The sequence below is a fragment of the Lontra canadensis genome, unplaced genomic scaffold (genome assembly GCF_010015895.1).
Source record: "Lontra canadensis isolate GAN:19392208 unplaced genomic scaffold, GSC_riverotter_1.0 scaffold25, whole genome shotgun sequence".
Classification (NCBI taxonomy): Eukaryota; Metazoa; Chordata; class Mammalia; order Carnivora; family Mustelidae; genus Lontra; species Lontra canadensis.
The window spans coordinates 5,265,963-5,281,560 of record NW_022631019.1 but is presented as its reverse complement, the minus strand read 5'-3'; the positions used below and the strand labels follow the sequence as shown (position 1 = coordinate 5,281,560).

The following is a 15,598-nucleotide window of genomic DNA, read 5'->3' as shown; positions in this document are numbered from 1 at the left end:
CGAAACCGAGAAGGGGCTCTGCAAGACGGACGAGGTCAGCCGGAGGTCCGTGGCCTCTACTTAATAGAGAGGACCATTCAGGGGACTGTTCTAGTTAAAACTGGAGGGTTTCTGTCTGTTTGCTTTTTTTCTTACTTTAGTTACTCTTGGTTTGTTATCATTTGTATTATTTATTTTACGGTTAAACTGTAAGCCTAAGTTGCATCACCGTCGCGGGGAGAAGCCTCCTCCCGCAGGCTTTCCGGTGTTTCGTCCTTGGGCATCACTGGCCGCCCGGATGCCCAGAGATGCTGAGAGCGGCATGGGTCTAGTAAGTCAACACCGGACTGGAGACTGAAGGAGAGGCCGGGTAGGGTTGGGGGTGCTTTTTATGGAAGCCCATAGGGTGCCCCGGGCAGGTCAGCTGCCACCAAAGGCTGGCCTCGGTTTTCCGGCATGTGGTCCGAGGAGAGGGGCTGGGCAGACCCGCGTTCAGCGGTCCCAGCAAAGGCCCTCAGCAGGGTGGCCTCACTGCCCCTCAAGGTCTCACCCTGCCCTATGCTGTCCCACGCTGGGCAACTCTGTCCCTCGACGTCGCTTGCTTCCCACACTGTCCGTCAATGCTCCACTCTGTCCATGCTGCCCCCCCTACGCTTCGGCCCGCAGGCTTCCCGGTGCGCGCGGGCCTCCTGCCTGCAGAGGCTCCACTGGCCTTGGCCCGGGCGTCCCCCGCCACCCCGGCAGCGGCGACGGCCTGTGGACCCGGTTACACGCGCCGAACCCCGGCCCGCCGGGGCCAGAAAACGACGGGAAACCCCGCGCGACGCTCGGCGCCCCCTTTAGCCGGGCGGAACGCGGGCTGAGGCCGAGCTACCCGCACACATTCAGCGTCAGGATTCTGGGGCCTCGGCAGCTGCTGCTCCGCTCGCGCAGAGCTGAGGCGCGGAGGCCGCCGCGGCCCAAAAACGGCCCCCTCGGAGACAAAGGCGCCATCCCCGGGACCGCGCGACGCCGGTGGACCCCACGCCCTCGCCTGGGCCGCGGCATCGCCCCTTTAAGCGGCGCGCGGCCGGGATTGGCTGAGCGGGGGAGGTGGGGCGCTGCATGTCGACGTCACGGCCCCGCCACTGGCATATATTGCGGCGTCGGCTGCCGCGCCGACGGCGGACGAGTGCGAGCGGGGAGTGCGAGCGGGGTGCGGCGGCCAGCCAGTGGCGAGGCGCCTGCGCGGTGTCTGGGCCCCTGAGCCCGCGGCGCTGAGCCAGCCGGGACGGACATGCGCGGGAGGGCGCCGTGGGGCAGCCGCGGCTCCGCGGGGGTAAGGGGCCTGCCGGGGACGCTGCGCGAGGGCCCGGGCTTCGGGGGCGGCCGGCCGGGGTCCTGCGCTGGTGAGGCTGGCGGCGGCCTCGGCGTCCCCCCTTCCACAATGGGGCTGCGCTGCCCCGGCGCGCACCGTGTTCGGGTCAGCCCCGTCCCGAAGGCTGTGCTGGGGGGTGGCCGGCCCGCGGCCCCTCTGCTCGGTCTCTCGACGACGACGGCCGTCCCCGGTCAGGGCCCTTGAGTAATTCCGAGCCCCCCCTCCTCCTGTCTCAGAAACGCGATCCTTTGGTCGGAGCGTCCTAATTACTGTTTCCGAAGGAATGGGAGTGCAGAATTCTGTGTGCGGAACGTGACTGCTTATTGGGTGTTTTTCGTGTGTCTGTGCGTGTGTATTTATATGTATATCACAGCCTCGTACAAATTAGATGACTTCTTAACCATGATTGGTGCTGTATCGGTGCTTCCTAAGTCTTTATTAGGATTTCGTCATTGCTTGAAAGGAACCAGTCTCTTACCTGATAAAAAAATATATATATATGAATAGATTGTTAGTCATAAACTTAAGTGCAGTCAGAATAGACTGTAGCTTTAAAAGAGATGTGTTGGTGACTTTAGGTACACCTGCAACACAGGTAGGGCCGGACTGGTTTCTAAGCAACTGTCAGAGGTGAAGAAAGGTGAAGTTAAAATGCGTTGTGGTTTTTTTTTTGGTTTTTTTTTTTTTTAACCCCCCTGAAGAACAGTATTCTGCACGTTTTTCAGCTTTTATAAATCTGTAAGAATGCGAAGGGTATGCGTTTGTTGAGGATACTGAAACATTCGCCATACCAAGTCTTGCTTTTTTTTTTTATTCCCCATTTCTGTAATATGGTTTTTAGCAAAGTTTTACTTAAACAGAGACAGGAGGCCACCTACCCATTTCAGAAACTGACCAAATTTTGCTAAGCAAAGTAAAAGTTGGCTTCTTGTTAATTGTGCTGTGATTGGTTACCAGTAGGTACTGCTGTCTTTCCCAGTTATTAGCAGATTTGAAGAGAAGTACATACAGCTTTTAGCCTGAACTTCAGACCCTATTTGTCAGCTCCTTCCCTCCACACAGAGGCTTATTTTCAGCTGCCTGTCTCCGTGATAGTAGGGGCTAGAGGTCCTGGGCTAAGGATTTTAACCTGGCATGTATTAGATTGTGAACTCCTTCAGGGCAGGAACTCTTCTGTACAGCTTCTGTCTCGCGCAGCCTTGCACATAGTCGATGGTTGATAAATAATTGCATGGAAGCATATATTACGTCTCAGCAGGATTGGACCAGTCTCTGATAAGGGTGGGAAGCAAATCTTTCTTTATGGCTGTTATGAAATGTCTGAGTTACTCGTATTTTCGACAGATACATAAAACTACTGTTTCGATGAATTGTGTCTCCTCCTTTCAGTTCACAGTAGGCGCTGGTCACTCTTGCTCTGAGAATTTAATTATACTGTAGTCTTGAGTTTTTGTGTGAAAATGACTCTTAACTGCTGCTCCACAGAAGGTGAACCAGATAATACTCCCTTTCAGCTAATACTAATGGTAGCTTTTAAAAGCAAGTTGCCTAAATTACAGGTACAATCTAACATGCTTGAAACTGACCTGAATGTCTGCATACCATCAGGTTGCTTTAGAAAGGTGAGCAGAGGAGGGAAAGGTGGTGCCAAGGGTAATTCCAGGAATTTGAATGTCATCAGCTCCCTCTGCCAGAGAAACAGCTCTGCTTTTAACCTCAATAAATTTGAATTGGTACCTCATCATCGGGATTCCTTTTGCATCTTTTGGTGCTGGTGTTTGGCCATGCTTCAGAAAAGCTAACGAATAACCTCCTGGGTACTGGGTAAACAAGATCAGCTGTGGCATTCGGGCATAATTCGCACAGCATAAATGCGTGCTCTGTAAAGGTAGATAAAACTGGTGAGTTTCAGGGTTCTGAATGTTAGCTAGCATAATAGAGAAATTTGCTTTAAGACAGGGAAAAGTTAGTGTGAGACTCAGACTTCAGAAGGGGAAAAGGATTCTGTAATTTGGAATCATTGTTGATAGTTTAATACAATTCCTCATACTATAAAATGGGGCAGTTGAATCCTCCAAGCCTCAGTGGACATATTTGTAAAATATGAGGCTCTGGCTACGTGAGTTTACTCCTTTTCCACTCCACAGTGCCATGATTCAACATTTCAGGGGAAGCAGTAGGAGGGTAAGGATGAGAAGACATTGAAGTTCTCCTTGAAGACCCACAGAATATGAAACCTGGCCAGGTACAGATTATTTAAAATAATCTGTATTTTATATCCTCTTCGTGGAATGTTCTTCTCATGGCTGCCTCTTTCTCATCATTAAATTTCAGTTTAAAAAGTCACCTAGAGAGGCCTGCCCTAACTGCCCTTGTCAATCCGGCCTCCCCACCCTGTCCTCCTGGGGAAGTTCTCACAGTCTGAGACTGCTTGTTGTCAGAGACTGAGGCTTTCCCAGACAGCAGGCACGTCTCCTTCACTACCATAGCATCTACTCCAGAATAAGCACTTGAGAACCACTTGTGGAAATAACTCATCCTTGCCCTCTAAGAATTTGTGAGTGAGACCCCGTGTGTGGAGCTCCCATTCCCATCTTAACAGGTGACTCGCTCTGAGGTCTTGAGCATTTCGCTTAGCCATCCCTGCATCAGTTTCCCCACTGATAAAGATTAGAAAGAGAAGTGAGGTTGGGGTGCCTGGGTTCCTCAGTCAGGAAAGCGTCTGACTCCTGACTTGGGGTCAGGGTCGTGAGATTGAGTCTCGAGTCTCCCCCTCCTCCCATCGGGCTCCACACTCAGAGGGAAGTCTGCTTGAGATTCTGTCTCTCCTCTGCCCCGCCTCTTACTCATGCTCTCTCTCTCAAATAAATAAAATCTTTAAATAAAAAAAAAAAGAAAGAAAAGGAAAAGGAAGAACTGAGGTTTCTGCCTAGAATGAAGAGACCGTGGAGAGGAAAGGAGTGAAAGTGTAGCGGGGGAGTGCTGGATTAGAGGCCGGAAGAGCCTCCCTGGCCTTGCTGCTGACAGGAAGGTGTTTGGCCTCACTTCCTCATCTGCAGGCACAGAGTGTAATCCCTGCCTCCTCTGACAGGGATGTTGTGGGGATCCGGTGAGATGATGTGTCGGAAAGTACTTTGTAATTTATAGAGTGCTTTGCAAAGATAAGATATTCCATCATTAGATTCCAGACTAAAATGGAGCCTGATTGTAATGGCATTACATGGATCCATGCTGTGAGAGGGTGTTAAAAGGAGGCCCCTTGGGTATCTATAGGGACACCTGGGTAAAGACAGACCTGCGTGATACCAGGTATCGTGTTGTAACGGGGTGTGTAGTGCTGGGGCATCAGTGTGTCCTCAAAGATTAAGGGCTTGGAAAGAATTGCTCCAGGTAGTTACAGAGTGTAAAACTGATACCTTGACCACCCTTCCAGAGGATACACAGGCTAAATCTGCAATTTATAACTTTCATAGGAGGATTTGATGGAGCTGAAATAAAATAGGAACTTTCATAGTCTAAGGGTTACCCAAGAAAAACTATTACCAAGTAGCAAATCCCCAGAAAAGTCTGTCTGAGCCACCCTGAACACAGGCCTTGTAGTGGGTCAGATCTTATTCCCAGTTAAGAGCCTGAGGGGCTCCGAGAGGCCAGGTGGTGTGCACAGCAAGGGCCTGGCTTAAGTCTCTGGGCCCCACCGTTGACCTGGAGCGAGTTACTTAACTCGATGTGCCTGCAGTTCCTCAGCTGTAAATGAGGGTCATAATAGTAACCTGCCCCACAGGGTTGTTGAGAGGATTAAATAAGTTATACATCACTTAGAATAATGCCTGCCAGATAAGTTCCCAAGAATTAGTTTATTTTTTGTACTGGTTTTATGTTCCTTGTAACAACCTGGTGTTACCCCATTGGGTGACTCCAGTGCTCATTAAGTACATTTCAAGTTTCAAAGACTCCCTTCCCATCATTGGATTATTGTGCTCCTTGTTAAGATTAGAATAGAACCCACGTATTTTTTCCATTTGGAAATCTATTATGTGTATGTCTAAAAGGAATAATATTTTGCAATCCCGTGCGTGTGTTGCTCCTGACCATAGCATCTGTAGGAAGAGCACAAAGGACAAGAGCCTGCGTCCCTGCCGTGGTATCCTTCTGCCTCTGCGCGAAGGCCGCGTAGGACACCAAGTGAATCAAAAGGCTATTGATGACGATGGCCGTGGAACGAATAGGTTTTTTGTTAGTTTGCTGTTTCTTAAAATACTCAGCTAGAAAATACTCTGAATTATTCCACAAATTATGTCACTCAGCTTTGCTTTTGACAGTTGGAAGATAAATTATTTTTCTTGTTGCCCCAGTTTTTACCACTTCCAGTGGACTGTTCTGTGCTGGCCCACTGAAGGGCGGATGGATGCTGCCGGACACGAGATGTCCATCCTCACCCCGCAGAGCGGTGTTGCCCTGGGTCCTGAAACCCTCATGTTTACCTTGAATTCATACAGGAGCATTTCAGTGACCTTTTTTCCTGTGACTTAACATGAAAGATGTGAAGTCCTCTGTGCTCTTCATGTGAAGGCCATGCATGTGGAGGATGTAATGTAATGTAGCAGGGGATCGTTAAGGAAATTTCTGCCTGCCTCCTCCTCTCTTCCCCCAAATCATGGTCTGTTAGGGTGAAATCCAAGAAAAACCCTGAATTTGGGCCTTGGAGTGTGAAGAGTCCTTTAATCAGTAAGTCTTCTCATGCTATTAGTCAAAGCGAAAACACTAGATGTTCAGTGTGTCAAACAGCTGAGCTGCTAAAGCTTTAGACATGAATCACAGTAAAAATGATGGGATTTTAGTTTTGTTTTAATATTCTCAAAGGTGATTATTTTAGGCATTTTCAGACTAAAGGTAAACGTGCAGGTGGTGGTTTCTGTGGGGAGGATCTAAAATCATGGAATTAAAAAAAGTTTTTTTTTTTTTTAATAAAAAATAAAATCATGGAATTTGTCACGTTCCAAAATCAGTTTTTAGTTTTTTGTTTTTGGTTTTTGTTTTTTAACAAATCTTGGCTCTGAATAGGAATATCTTCTATCTCTTTTGGTAAGGAACTAGTCATGTAGGTGGTTGTTAAATAAGGTTGAAAAGACCATTTATCACCCTGAATAAACAGAAATCAGGTTCTAAAACCAGATTGAAAGAAGGAAATTACATCACACTTTTAAATAAGGAAGCACTGGGCAGAACTGGGTGAGTTGTATGACAAAAATGTGCCCCTCCTCCTCTTGGGGATTGCTTTTGAGATTTATTAATGAGATCTGCTGGAAGGTAAGCACATCTAGGTTACAGTCTTAAGGTAGCCTGGTTTAAAAAAAAAAAAAGTTTCAAAGTGACTTTCCTCAATATAAAGGCATGTGATTTCACTTCAATAAAGCATCTGTGGTATGCTTTTTGGTGTAGCCTTTTTTGGTTTTGTTTAAGGAAAGTGACTTTAGCAACTTTAGCAACAAGAACAGTAGGTGAAGGAATAGTGTGGAAGAGAAGGTGAAATTCATTATTTTCAGAAAGCCCCCCCACCCCCCCACCCCGTGCTTAGGTGAATGTATAGTAATAGAAACCAACTGAGAAAGTTACATTGTCAATCACTTAAGCTTAGAGTTTTCACCCAGTCTGTATACTGTCCACTTCAGATTTTGGAAGTCAATGTAATGAGAATCCCTTGCCTGCTTCTTACCTAAATTTGTCACATTATTAGGAGGTGTCAGCCCATGTTAGGTTTATCCCTTAGTTCGTCACTGATTTACAGGAAACAGGAGTCTGTCATGTCATTATTTTTTTTAGAAGTGAGATGACTTTTTTCTTAATATCCGTTTAGTAAATATTTATCAGAAATGAGTGACGCCAGGATCTACACAGGAGGTGGGGAAAGTCCCCAAAGATTTGGAGGATGGGCAAGAAGACACAAAATAACCCAAGAACATGTGCATCTGTCCTGGCTCAGGTTATGAAAAAATGGTGCCTGTGGGAGAAGCGGCATCCTTGCAGACCCTGAACTAGTTTGGGAAGGGGGCGGGGGGTGTGAAGTAAGTGACAGGAGTTTGGTTTATAGTGTTGCAGATGCCAGAGGGCCATCCAAGTGGAAAGATAACCACCAGACAATAGGAAATGCAAAGTGGAAGCTTGAATCAGGGCTGGAGTCAAGACTAAGGAGATGGAGGAGTTGTCTCGTAGTCGCAGAAGTAGATCCAAACTCCAAGAGCGGGGTGGGGGAGGGGCAGTTGCAGGGAGAGCAAAGCAGAGGATGGCTGCAAGAAACAGATGGTTTCAGGGGGTACTACTTTTTGTCTTGAAGTTGAAAAAAAAAGTGAGGTTAGTAGGAAACAGTAGTTCACATCTGGGATTGGTATTTAACTGCGCTTCTGACACACCGAAAAGGCTAAAGATTAGTTGATGAATTTTAGGGAAGTTCTTTTGCCCAAGGTCATTCCGATCCTGTTGGACACCGCGCTGCCTCTGTTCACATCCGCTCTCATAGTTTGCATTTCATAACAGAATGCCGTCTTGTGCAGAGAGATGCTGATTTCCCCACATAGGGCTGTTCTTGCTGTTGCTTGCCTCCTGAGCTGTCAGGGAGAGCTGGCTTTGTGGTTGACACAGAAACAAAATTTGAAACACTTGAGCATTAGTGAAATGTCACTGGACCTGTGGGTTTCTTTTTAACTTGAGCTTGGCCAGGCTGATCCCCCCCACCCCCCCGCAAACCCAGGAGGTTATGTACTGCAGACTTGGGGAGCTTTGAGAGAGGCGTGGAAGACTTGTAGGTAGCTGGCATTCCCAGGAACATGCCAAAAACATTTGCTTCCAAACCTACGGCAGCTCACCCTTCCTGGGCCTATAGTTGGAAGTTATTTTCCGAACGAGAACATGCAGTTATGTTTCCCTCCTGGCTTCTCCCAAGCAAGCAAGTAGGAAGTTCGGACAGTTTCATAACGTCCCATTCACAATTCCCCATTGAAATGTAGAGGCAGGTCACCTTCTATGAATACACAAAGACACTATTGTGGTCAGAAGTGAGCTGGCTTAGTGAACACAATTCTTTTTATACTAAAAAAAATTTTTTTTCTTAAGAAAGCTAACAAGTAGGTGATGGAAACAATGAATAAAAAATAACTTTCTAGAACGTATACATAATTCGGAGGGGCTGCCGAAATGTGAGTTTAGAATTCCGAGGCCATTCCAGCAGAGGCGATAGTTACACAATCATTCTGTTGAAAGCTAAGATTTAGATGGCATTAGGAGGCTGACACGCAGTAATTACGAGGAGCACTTGCTGGCCTGCAGACAGGTGGGGGTTGGGCCTCCAGAAACCCCCGCAGCATTTTCCTGTAATCTGGATGAGCGATCTCCAAACGTGTGCTTTCAAACTACTTAAATACCATATTCTTCTTCCTATCTTGGCCTTTCATTTTTACATCACCACAGATACTTTCCCTGTGGTCTTGCCTGAGCTTGTAGGGTGCTGGGGGGCGGGGAAGCATCACATGCCACCAGGCCAGGTGCCCAGAGGGAGTACCGAGTAGTGTGTTCTAAAAAATGTTGTTGTTAGTTTTCTATAGCTCTCCTTAATCCAGGTAAAATAAATGTGTGTTTCAAGCCTCTGAAGACCAAAAACAAAAAATAAGGTCTCTCGATAACTTAGGTTTCTTAAATGGTGGGATTTCCCCCCCCCCGTTCTTCTTAACAGTATGTCTTTGAGAGACTCATCACAGGAAAAGAAAGCTTGACTATTTGAAATAATATTTGAAAGCTACTTAAGTCTCTGCCTCATGTATCAGAGCAGCTGGCTTTGGGAGAGTAAAAAGCCGAGGATCAGTAATGGCCCCATCTTCACTTTGTTTCCGAAACATTACTGTCTTTCCATTTCTTTGTGCATGAACAACAGTAAGCACTTGCAGAGTGTTTTTTAGATCTGTAGCTAAAAAAAAAAAAGACCCCTGTACATTCCCTGTACAGGAACCCACATATCCCTGTATGTTAGTTGACCCTGACCGTGGCAATGAGGAGATGGTAGGGTCTGGTCGTTCCCGCAGCCAGCAGTCACTTGCTGATGTTCCACGTAGTGATGAGTGATGACTGCGACCTAGCCTCTCTCCTGGACTCCCAGTCTAGTGGGTGACAGATCTGTCCCTGATACAGATGACCTGTGAACCTCCTTCTCCATCCCCCAGAACGCCCCCAGTGCTCGGCAAACCACCCGGCTCTGGGCAGCTGCGCGCATGCTCGGGGAGAGCACTAGAGTGTTAGGAAGCGTCTGTGCTCATCCCAGAAGGGGTCAGTGTTACACAGAGTTGACAGATCACATCCTAGTGTCTCAAAGGAAAAAAAGCCTCAACTTAACTCTAAGGAAGTGTGAAGATGCCAAGAAAGCAGAGCCAGATGCTAGAAGACTCCTCCAGCAAGAAGGTGTTGGGGGAGCTACTGGTTGACCCCAGACACGGCGCACCTGATGAGGGACATTGAGGAACTGCTCACATTGAGGAACTGCTAAATCAAGAAAAGGCACTTACTTAGCCTCTGTCATCCTTGCCTTGCAGGAGGCAAGGCATGAAGCAGAAGGCACTTGGTATAGGAGAATGTGAAGAAAGTGCCTTTAAGTTTGTCTTTCAAAGGGAGGAGGAAGCTGTCCCAGGCCTCTGCTGAAGCCCATAACCTTGCAGAACTTAATTTTTACAGGATAATGGAAATTAGGATGCTCCTATCTAGCGATTTCTTTATTCTCGAAGAGGTGGTAACTGGAGAATTTGTCCTCCCGGGGCCAACCCTGAACTGCAGAATCCAAACAAATGCTAGGTCGTGGGGAGGTCTGCTGCCACCATAGGATCTCTTGTTCAGTTGAAGCCTTGGGTTTTAGTGAATGTCGGTTCTGCGGGACTGAAAACAGTGATTTCTGAAATGACCCTGTTGGCTTGGGGGACAGGAAGCTCCTCGCGCTTCGGCAAGTGAGCAGGACTTATCATGCAGCTGTTGGGCTGCGGTGGGAGATGGGCTTTTGCTCGCCGTGGATTATTCCTCACTTTGCAGAAAGCATGCAGAGCTTTGATTAGTATCCCCGTCCCCCCCCCCCCCCCCCCCAGTTGCTCAAAGTGTCCACGTTTAAGTAGTGCCATGACCATGAGAAGTAAGGATGAGTTTGTGCCAAGAGGTCGGGATCGAGTGAACGTCTATACAGTTTTCTGTCCCAAATGCCCAGGGATATCAGAGGATATTAGCTCTCTATGGGTATTTCTGAATTGTTTGTTCACCCGGCTCTTCTCTGTCCGCCTCTGCGCAGGGAATGCAGGCTACTGGTTGACCACAGATCCCTCGGCCTCAAGCGTGGAGACCTCCCAGAGGAAGACACCATGTCCACGGCAGGAGTTGCTGCTCAGGAGATTAGAGTCCCATTAAAAACTGGATTTCTGCACGATGGCCAAGCCATGAGGACCGTGAGGACCTGCTGGGGCAGCCGCAGTGAGTTTGAAAAGTAAGCGCAGGACAGAACGGCCCGAGAAGTCCAAGCCCTGGTGTTCGGGTGAGCTGGAGACTAGCACGGCTCCTTGTTAATGACCAAGATTTTCCTTTCCTTTCAGCCACTTTTTGAACATTGACCCGATCACAATGGCCTACAGCCTCAACTCCACGGCCCAGGAGCACCTCGCGTCTCTCGGTACGTGTCCCCGAAACGCGGTGGGGGGGCGGGGGGGGGATGGGCCCGCTGCTCCTGCAGCTCCGTGCCAGAGCGAGGAAGCCGCCCGAGCCCTGGTGGCAGCAGGCCCTGAAGAGAGCCGCCCTGCTCTCCAGCCCCCTGCCTTCCTCCTGAGTCGGCGGGGCCCTGACGGGACCCGTTTGTGGAAGCGGGACCTTCCACAGTCGCTGACGTGGCCCCAGCTCTGGTCCACACGTTGCTTGCAGAGACCTCGGAGGAGATCCGTCCTCTCCCTCACGAGTGTCGGGCACACATCCGTGGGCGAGCAATAGTGTCCGTGGCGACAAGAGACCGAGGAAAGTGTGTGACGTGCCGCCCGGCAGTTGTGACGCGGACACTGCGCTCCTTAGATTGCTGTCAGGGGCCCCGAGCACACCACGTGCAGGTCCCCGCGCCCCTGACGTCCCGCTGGGCTGCTGGTGTGGGCCCCGGTGTCCCCCGACGCGGCCCCGGTGTCGCATGACGCGGCCCTAGCCTGCCTCGCGTCGCCGCCGCTCTTCCCGTGGCCGGGCCGGTGTGGCGCGGTCGTCCGGAAAGGATACGCTGCTCGTGGTCTGCGAGGTTCGCGCGCGTCACCAAACCTGCCGCGGGGTGTGGGGTGTGTGGCTGTGCCCCCGCGCACGTCCGGGGCAGATGGACCAGATGATGTGCCCTTTGAAGCAGGTCCCGGGGGGCCGCCATCTTCTGGCGCCTCGTCGGCGGGTGGCTGTCCCCGGGGTGTTCTTGGCCGGCACCGTCGCGCATGCGCTGCCTCAGCAGAGAGCCCTGAGCGCAGGGGGGCGGGGTTGGGGGGGCTTCGGCCTGGAGCGGCGGGGGAGGGGCAGCACGACGCGCTTGCGCGCCCCTTCCTGAGCCCCCTCTCGTTGGCTGCAGGGCACGCGGCGATGCCTGCCGCGAGGGACGGCCCCGCTCAGAGGCCCAGCCTGGCCCCTCTCGTCATCCCCCCGGGCGAAGACGGCGCGCAGCGAGGAGAGGAGCGCGTGGTGTGCGGTTTGCGGCGGCTCTCGGTGAACGGGCTGTGCGCGTCCCCTCCGCTCACCCCCGGGAGGAGCCCCCCGTCCCCCTTCCCCTGCGCGGCCCTCTGCGACCGGGGCTCGCGGCCGCTCCCGCCGCTGCCCATCTCGGAGGACCTCTCCCTGGACGAGGCCGACTGCGAGGTGGAATACCTCACCAGCTCGGACACCGACCTGCTCCTGCGAGACTGCGCGCTCTCCGGCTTCAGATACGACGTCCCGGGCCGGCGCAGCTTCCGCGGGTGTGGACAGATCAACTACGCGTACTTCGACACCCCGGCGGTCTCCGCGGCCGACCTCAGCCAGGCGCCCGAGCCGCACGGCGCGGTGCAGAGTTCAAATCCTCCCCCGCCCCAGAGCCACCGGAGACTGCGACGGTCGCATTCGGGACCGGCCGGCTCCTTCAACAAGCCCGCCATAAGGGTGTCCAGCTACATACACAGAGCTTCTCCCAACTCGGACGAAGACAAACCCGAGGTGCCCCCCAGGGTCCCCATACCTCCCCGTCCCGTGAAGCCGGATTACAGAAGGTGGTCAGCAGAGGTTACTTCGAGCACCTACAGTGACGAAGACAGGCCTCCCAAAGTACCGCCGAGAGAACCTTTATCCCGCAGTAACTCGCGCACACCCAGCCCCAAGAGCCTCCCGTCTTACCTCAACGGGGTCATGCCTCCCACGCAGAGCTTCGCCCCCGACCCCAAGTACGTCAGCAGCAAGGCCCTGCAGAGACAGAACAGCGAAGGATCTGCCAATAAGGTTCCCTGCATTCTGCCCATTATCGAAAACGGGAAGAAGGTCAGCTCCACGCATTATTACCTACTACCTGAGAGACCCCCGTACCTGGACAAATATGAAAAGTTTTTTCGGGAAGCAGAAGAAACACCCACAGGCCCCCAGCCCCGGCCCCTGTCTGCTGACTGCGGCGTCGTCCCAGCCGCAGACAAGCCGGACCCAAAAACAAAACTGGACCTCGGTGGCCACATGAAGCGTAAACACTTGTCCTATGTGGTTTCTCCTTAGGCTCTGCGGTCGTGGTTCAGCAGGGGCTCCCTGGGAGCAGATGGTTCGCAAGCCACTCTCCCGTTCAGTGGAGGTTCACAGGGGAGTGTTCCAGATCGCAGAGCAGAATAGCTGAACCCTCCGTCTTAGAGGGTCAGAGCAGCCACCAGGGGCCTCAGGCTGGGAAGCCCTGATTTTGTTGGCGTTGCAGGAAAGTCTGTTCCAGCCTGGAATGTAAAGCTGTGCCGTTGGGGAGGGAAGGCTGGGGAACCTTCCATGTGTGTATACATTAGAGACCTATAGAAGCCTGTGTGGCAGCCGTGGGCCGTAGTCGCGGGATAACCAATTAGTTGCTACCTTAGAGTAACATGTATTCAGAATGTTAAAACAAGCTGGAGGACGACTCCTAACTGAAAATTGAGCAAATGGAAGAAAACACAGTATTGTTTAGATCAGAATCATTAAAAAAAAAAACAAACAGAAAACAGTAAACAACCAAAAAACAAAAACCATTTTTGCTTAGTCAGTTTGAAAGGATCTGGCTCTCGGGCCCATGAAGTTCTGTCTCCTTTATTTCTGCAAACAGTCTGTGCCACTGAGGGCAGGGCCCCCATCTGTCCCATGGCCCTACCTGCCCAGTTTAAAAATCGTCCCGAGGCCTGGGTCCCTCCAGTTTGCCTTCTGCTCCGTTGAGGGGAGGTTGGCAGTGTGCTTGGCAGCCATGTTCTCACCTGTGCACGCATGTCTCCCACCTTGACAAATGAGAAGGTACCAGAATCCATAAACCATTTTTCCCGACAGTTCCTGCTCCGTTCTGCCCACTAGCGTGGCCCATTGTAGCACAGGCCTCGCAGCTGCGGGAGGAGGGCAGGTTCAGGTCCTGTGGAGAAGCAGACCGTTCGGCGGTGGTCAGGATGTCAGGATGTCGGTTTTAAGCAATCGTGAAACAGCTGTGTGACAGAGTCACTGGGAGCATGTGGTTTTGTGTTGGTGGTTTTTTTTTTTGTTTTTTTTTTTTAAGACTATATTAATACACAAATACAGCACAAGCTGGCCTTGTGTTGCTGGTTCCTATTCAGTATTTCCCGGGAATTGTTTGCTTTTTGAGTGAAACACTTGTGACCAAGAGCACAGTATGTCTTAATGGCACAGGTCACATCAGCATCTTCCTGCTTCTGGGACCGTCCCGGCTGGCTGCTTCACCCGGACTCAGTGAGACCCGTCACATGCGCTGGGGCTTCCACACGCTTCGACGTGTGGATCTTGTGGAGACAAGCACAAAAGAGAAGGTGCTCACTAACAGAGGTACATTACTACAATGTTCTCTTAACAGTTCAACAAGCTGTTTACAGTTTAAACTGCTGAATGATACGATTTGAGCTATTTAAAGCTTATATTTTAGTATGAACTAAATGAAGGTTAAGACATGCTTTAGAAAAAATGCACTGATTTCTGCATTGTGTACAGTGTTGGACAAAGGATTTTATTCATTTCTGTTGCATTATTTTGAATATTGTCTTTTCATTTTAATAAAGTTATAATACTATTTATGACACCGTTAACAATGTTTCTTGCCTAAAGTCTTATAAAAGTTGATGTCTCAAGTACGTTGACAAGCATTGCCATCTCTAAGCACAAGAGAAGCTTTTTCATGGCTTCCTAAGTGCTTGAACTTTACCGTCATTCCCTGAAATAAAAGTAATCTGAGTGACTGATAGTGAATCTTAGAGACGCGCACCGTGCAAGCAGCTGTTTGTTTTCACCTTTCACAGTTCAGAGAGGGGGCTTGGGCTGATGCTGGGCCTGCTGGGGAGGGGCCTGCCCATCACGGGGCACATACGGAAGAAGTCACCTCTTACAGACTTGATGTGACTCACAATGAGTTTCAGGATTAGGTCCGGATCATTGTGGGTCCTTTGGGAAGCTCTGCTTCCTGTCTGACATGAGGCCACCAGAGAAACCCTAACCTGCCCAGGCCTCTCGGAGATGACAGCCGTGCTTCTCCCGGCTTCTTGGCACAGGAGGAAGCTAGGCCACTGGGCGTGTGAGGGCACCTCTCCAGCTCCGTGGGGCCCTATGCTCAGCTCTCCCCTCTCCTGGGCCCTGTAGCCAAAACCCAGTCACTCTCACCCCTCCATGGCTCCTGGGCAATGGTGAAGCTCTTGGTGACCTTGACCGAGCCCCTGCATGTGCTGGTATCCTCCAGAGTACCAGGGCTCCGAGGTCAGTGAGCCAGGCTGGGAGTCCACCTCTACCTCTACCTAATTATGTGTCGGGAAGATTCTTAACGTCTCTGTCCTTGGGTAAAATTAGCATCCTGATACCCGTGATAGGGAATTATCTGTGGCGACCGTGTATGAACCCTTGGCAGCCGGTAGGTGCATGGCCTTCGTGGTCATTGGTTACTGAGCCCTGACAGGGGTTATTTCTGACACTTTACACACCAGGAAGTGGGCTGGGGGAGTTGGTTCGACAGACATTGACTAGGAAATCCCAACTACATTCTGGGTCCTGGGAAGTGAGCAT

At 50.7% G+C, this 15,598-nt stretch overlaps 1 protein-coding gene across 1 annotated transcript; it reads left to right on the top strand.

Annotated features, from left to right (window-relative positions):
• Nucleotides 1–1,129: 1,129 nt before the first annotated feature.
• ERRFI1 (ERBB receptor feedback inhibitor 1) lies at nt 1,130–13,983 on the top strand. The gene is made up of 4 exons (XM_032863317.1): nt 1,130–1,297; nt 10,647–10,838; nt 10,945–11,021; nt 11,934–13,983. Exons 2-4 carry the CDS (start codon nt 10,717–10,719, stop codon nt 13,091–13,093), a joined length of 1,359 nt encoding a protein of 452 aa, XP_032719208.1. The 5' UTR covers nt 1,130–1,297; nt 10,647–10,716; the 3' UTR covers nt 13,094–13,983.
• The last annotated feature ends 1,615 nt before the right edge of the window (nt 13,984–15,598 follow it).

Coding starts and splice junctions, on each gene's coding strand:
- ERRFI1 (XM_032863317.1), top strand. CDS start 10,717: ATGTCCACGGCAGGAGTTGCTGCTCAGGAGATTAGAGTCCCATTAAAA. Junction 10,839..10,944: donor AGCCGCAGTGAGTTTGAAAA/GTAAGCGCAGGA, acceptor CTTTCCTTTCAG/CCACTTTTTGAACATTGACC. Junction 11,022..11,933: donor GGAGCACCTCGCGTCTCTCG/GTACGTGTCCCC, acceptor CGTTGGCTGCAG/GGCACGCGGCGATGCCTGCC.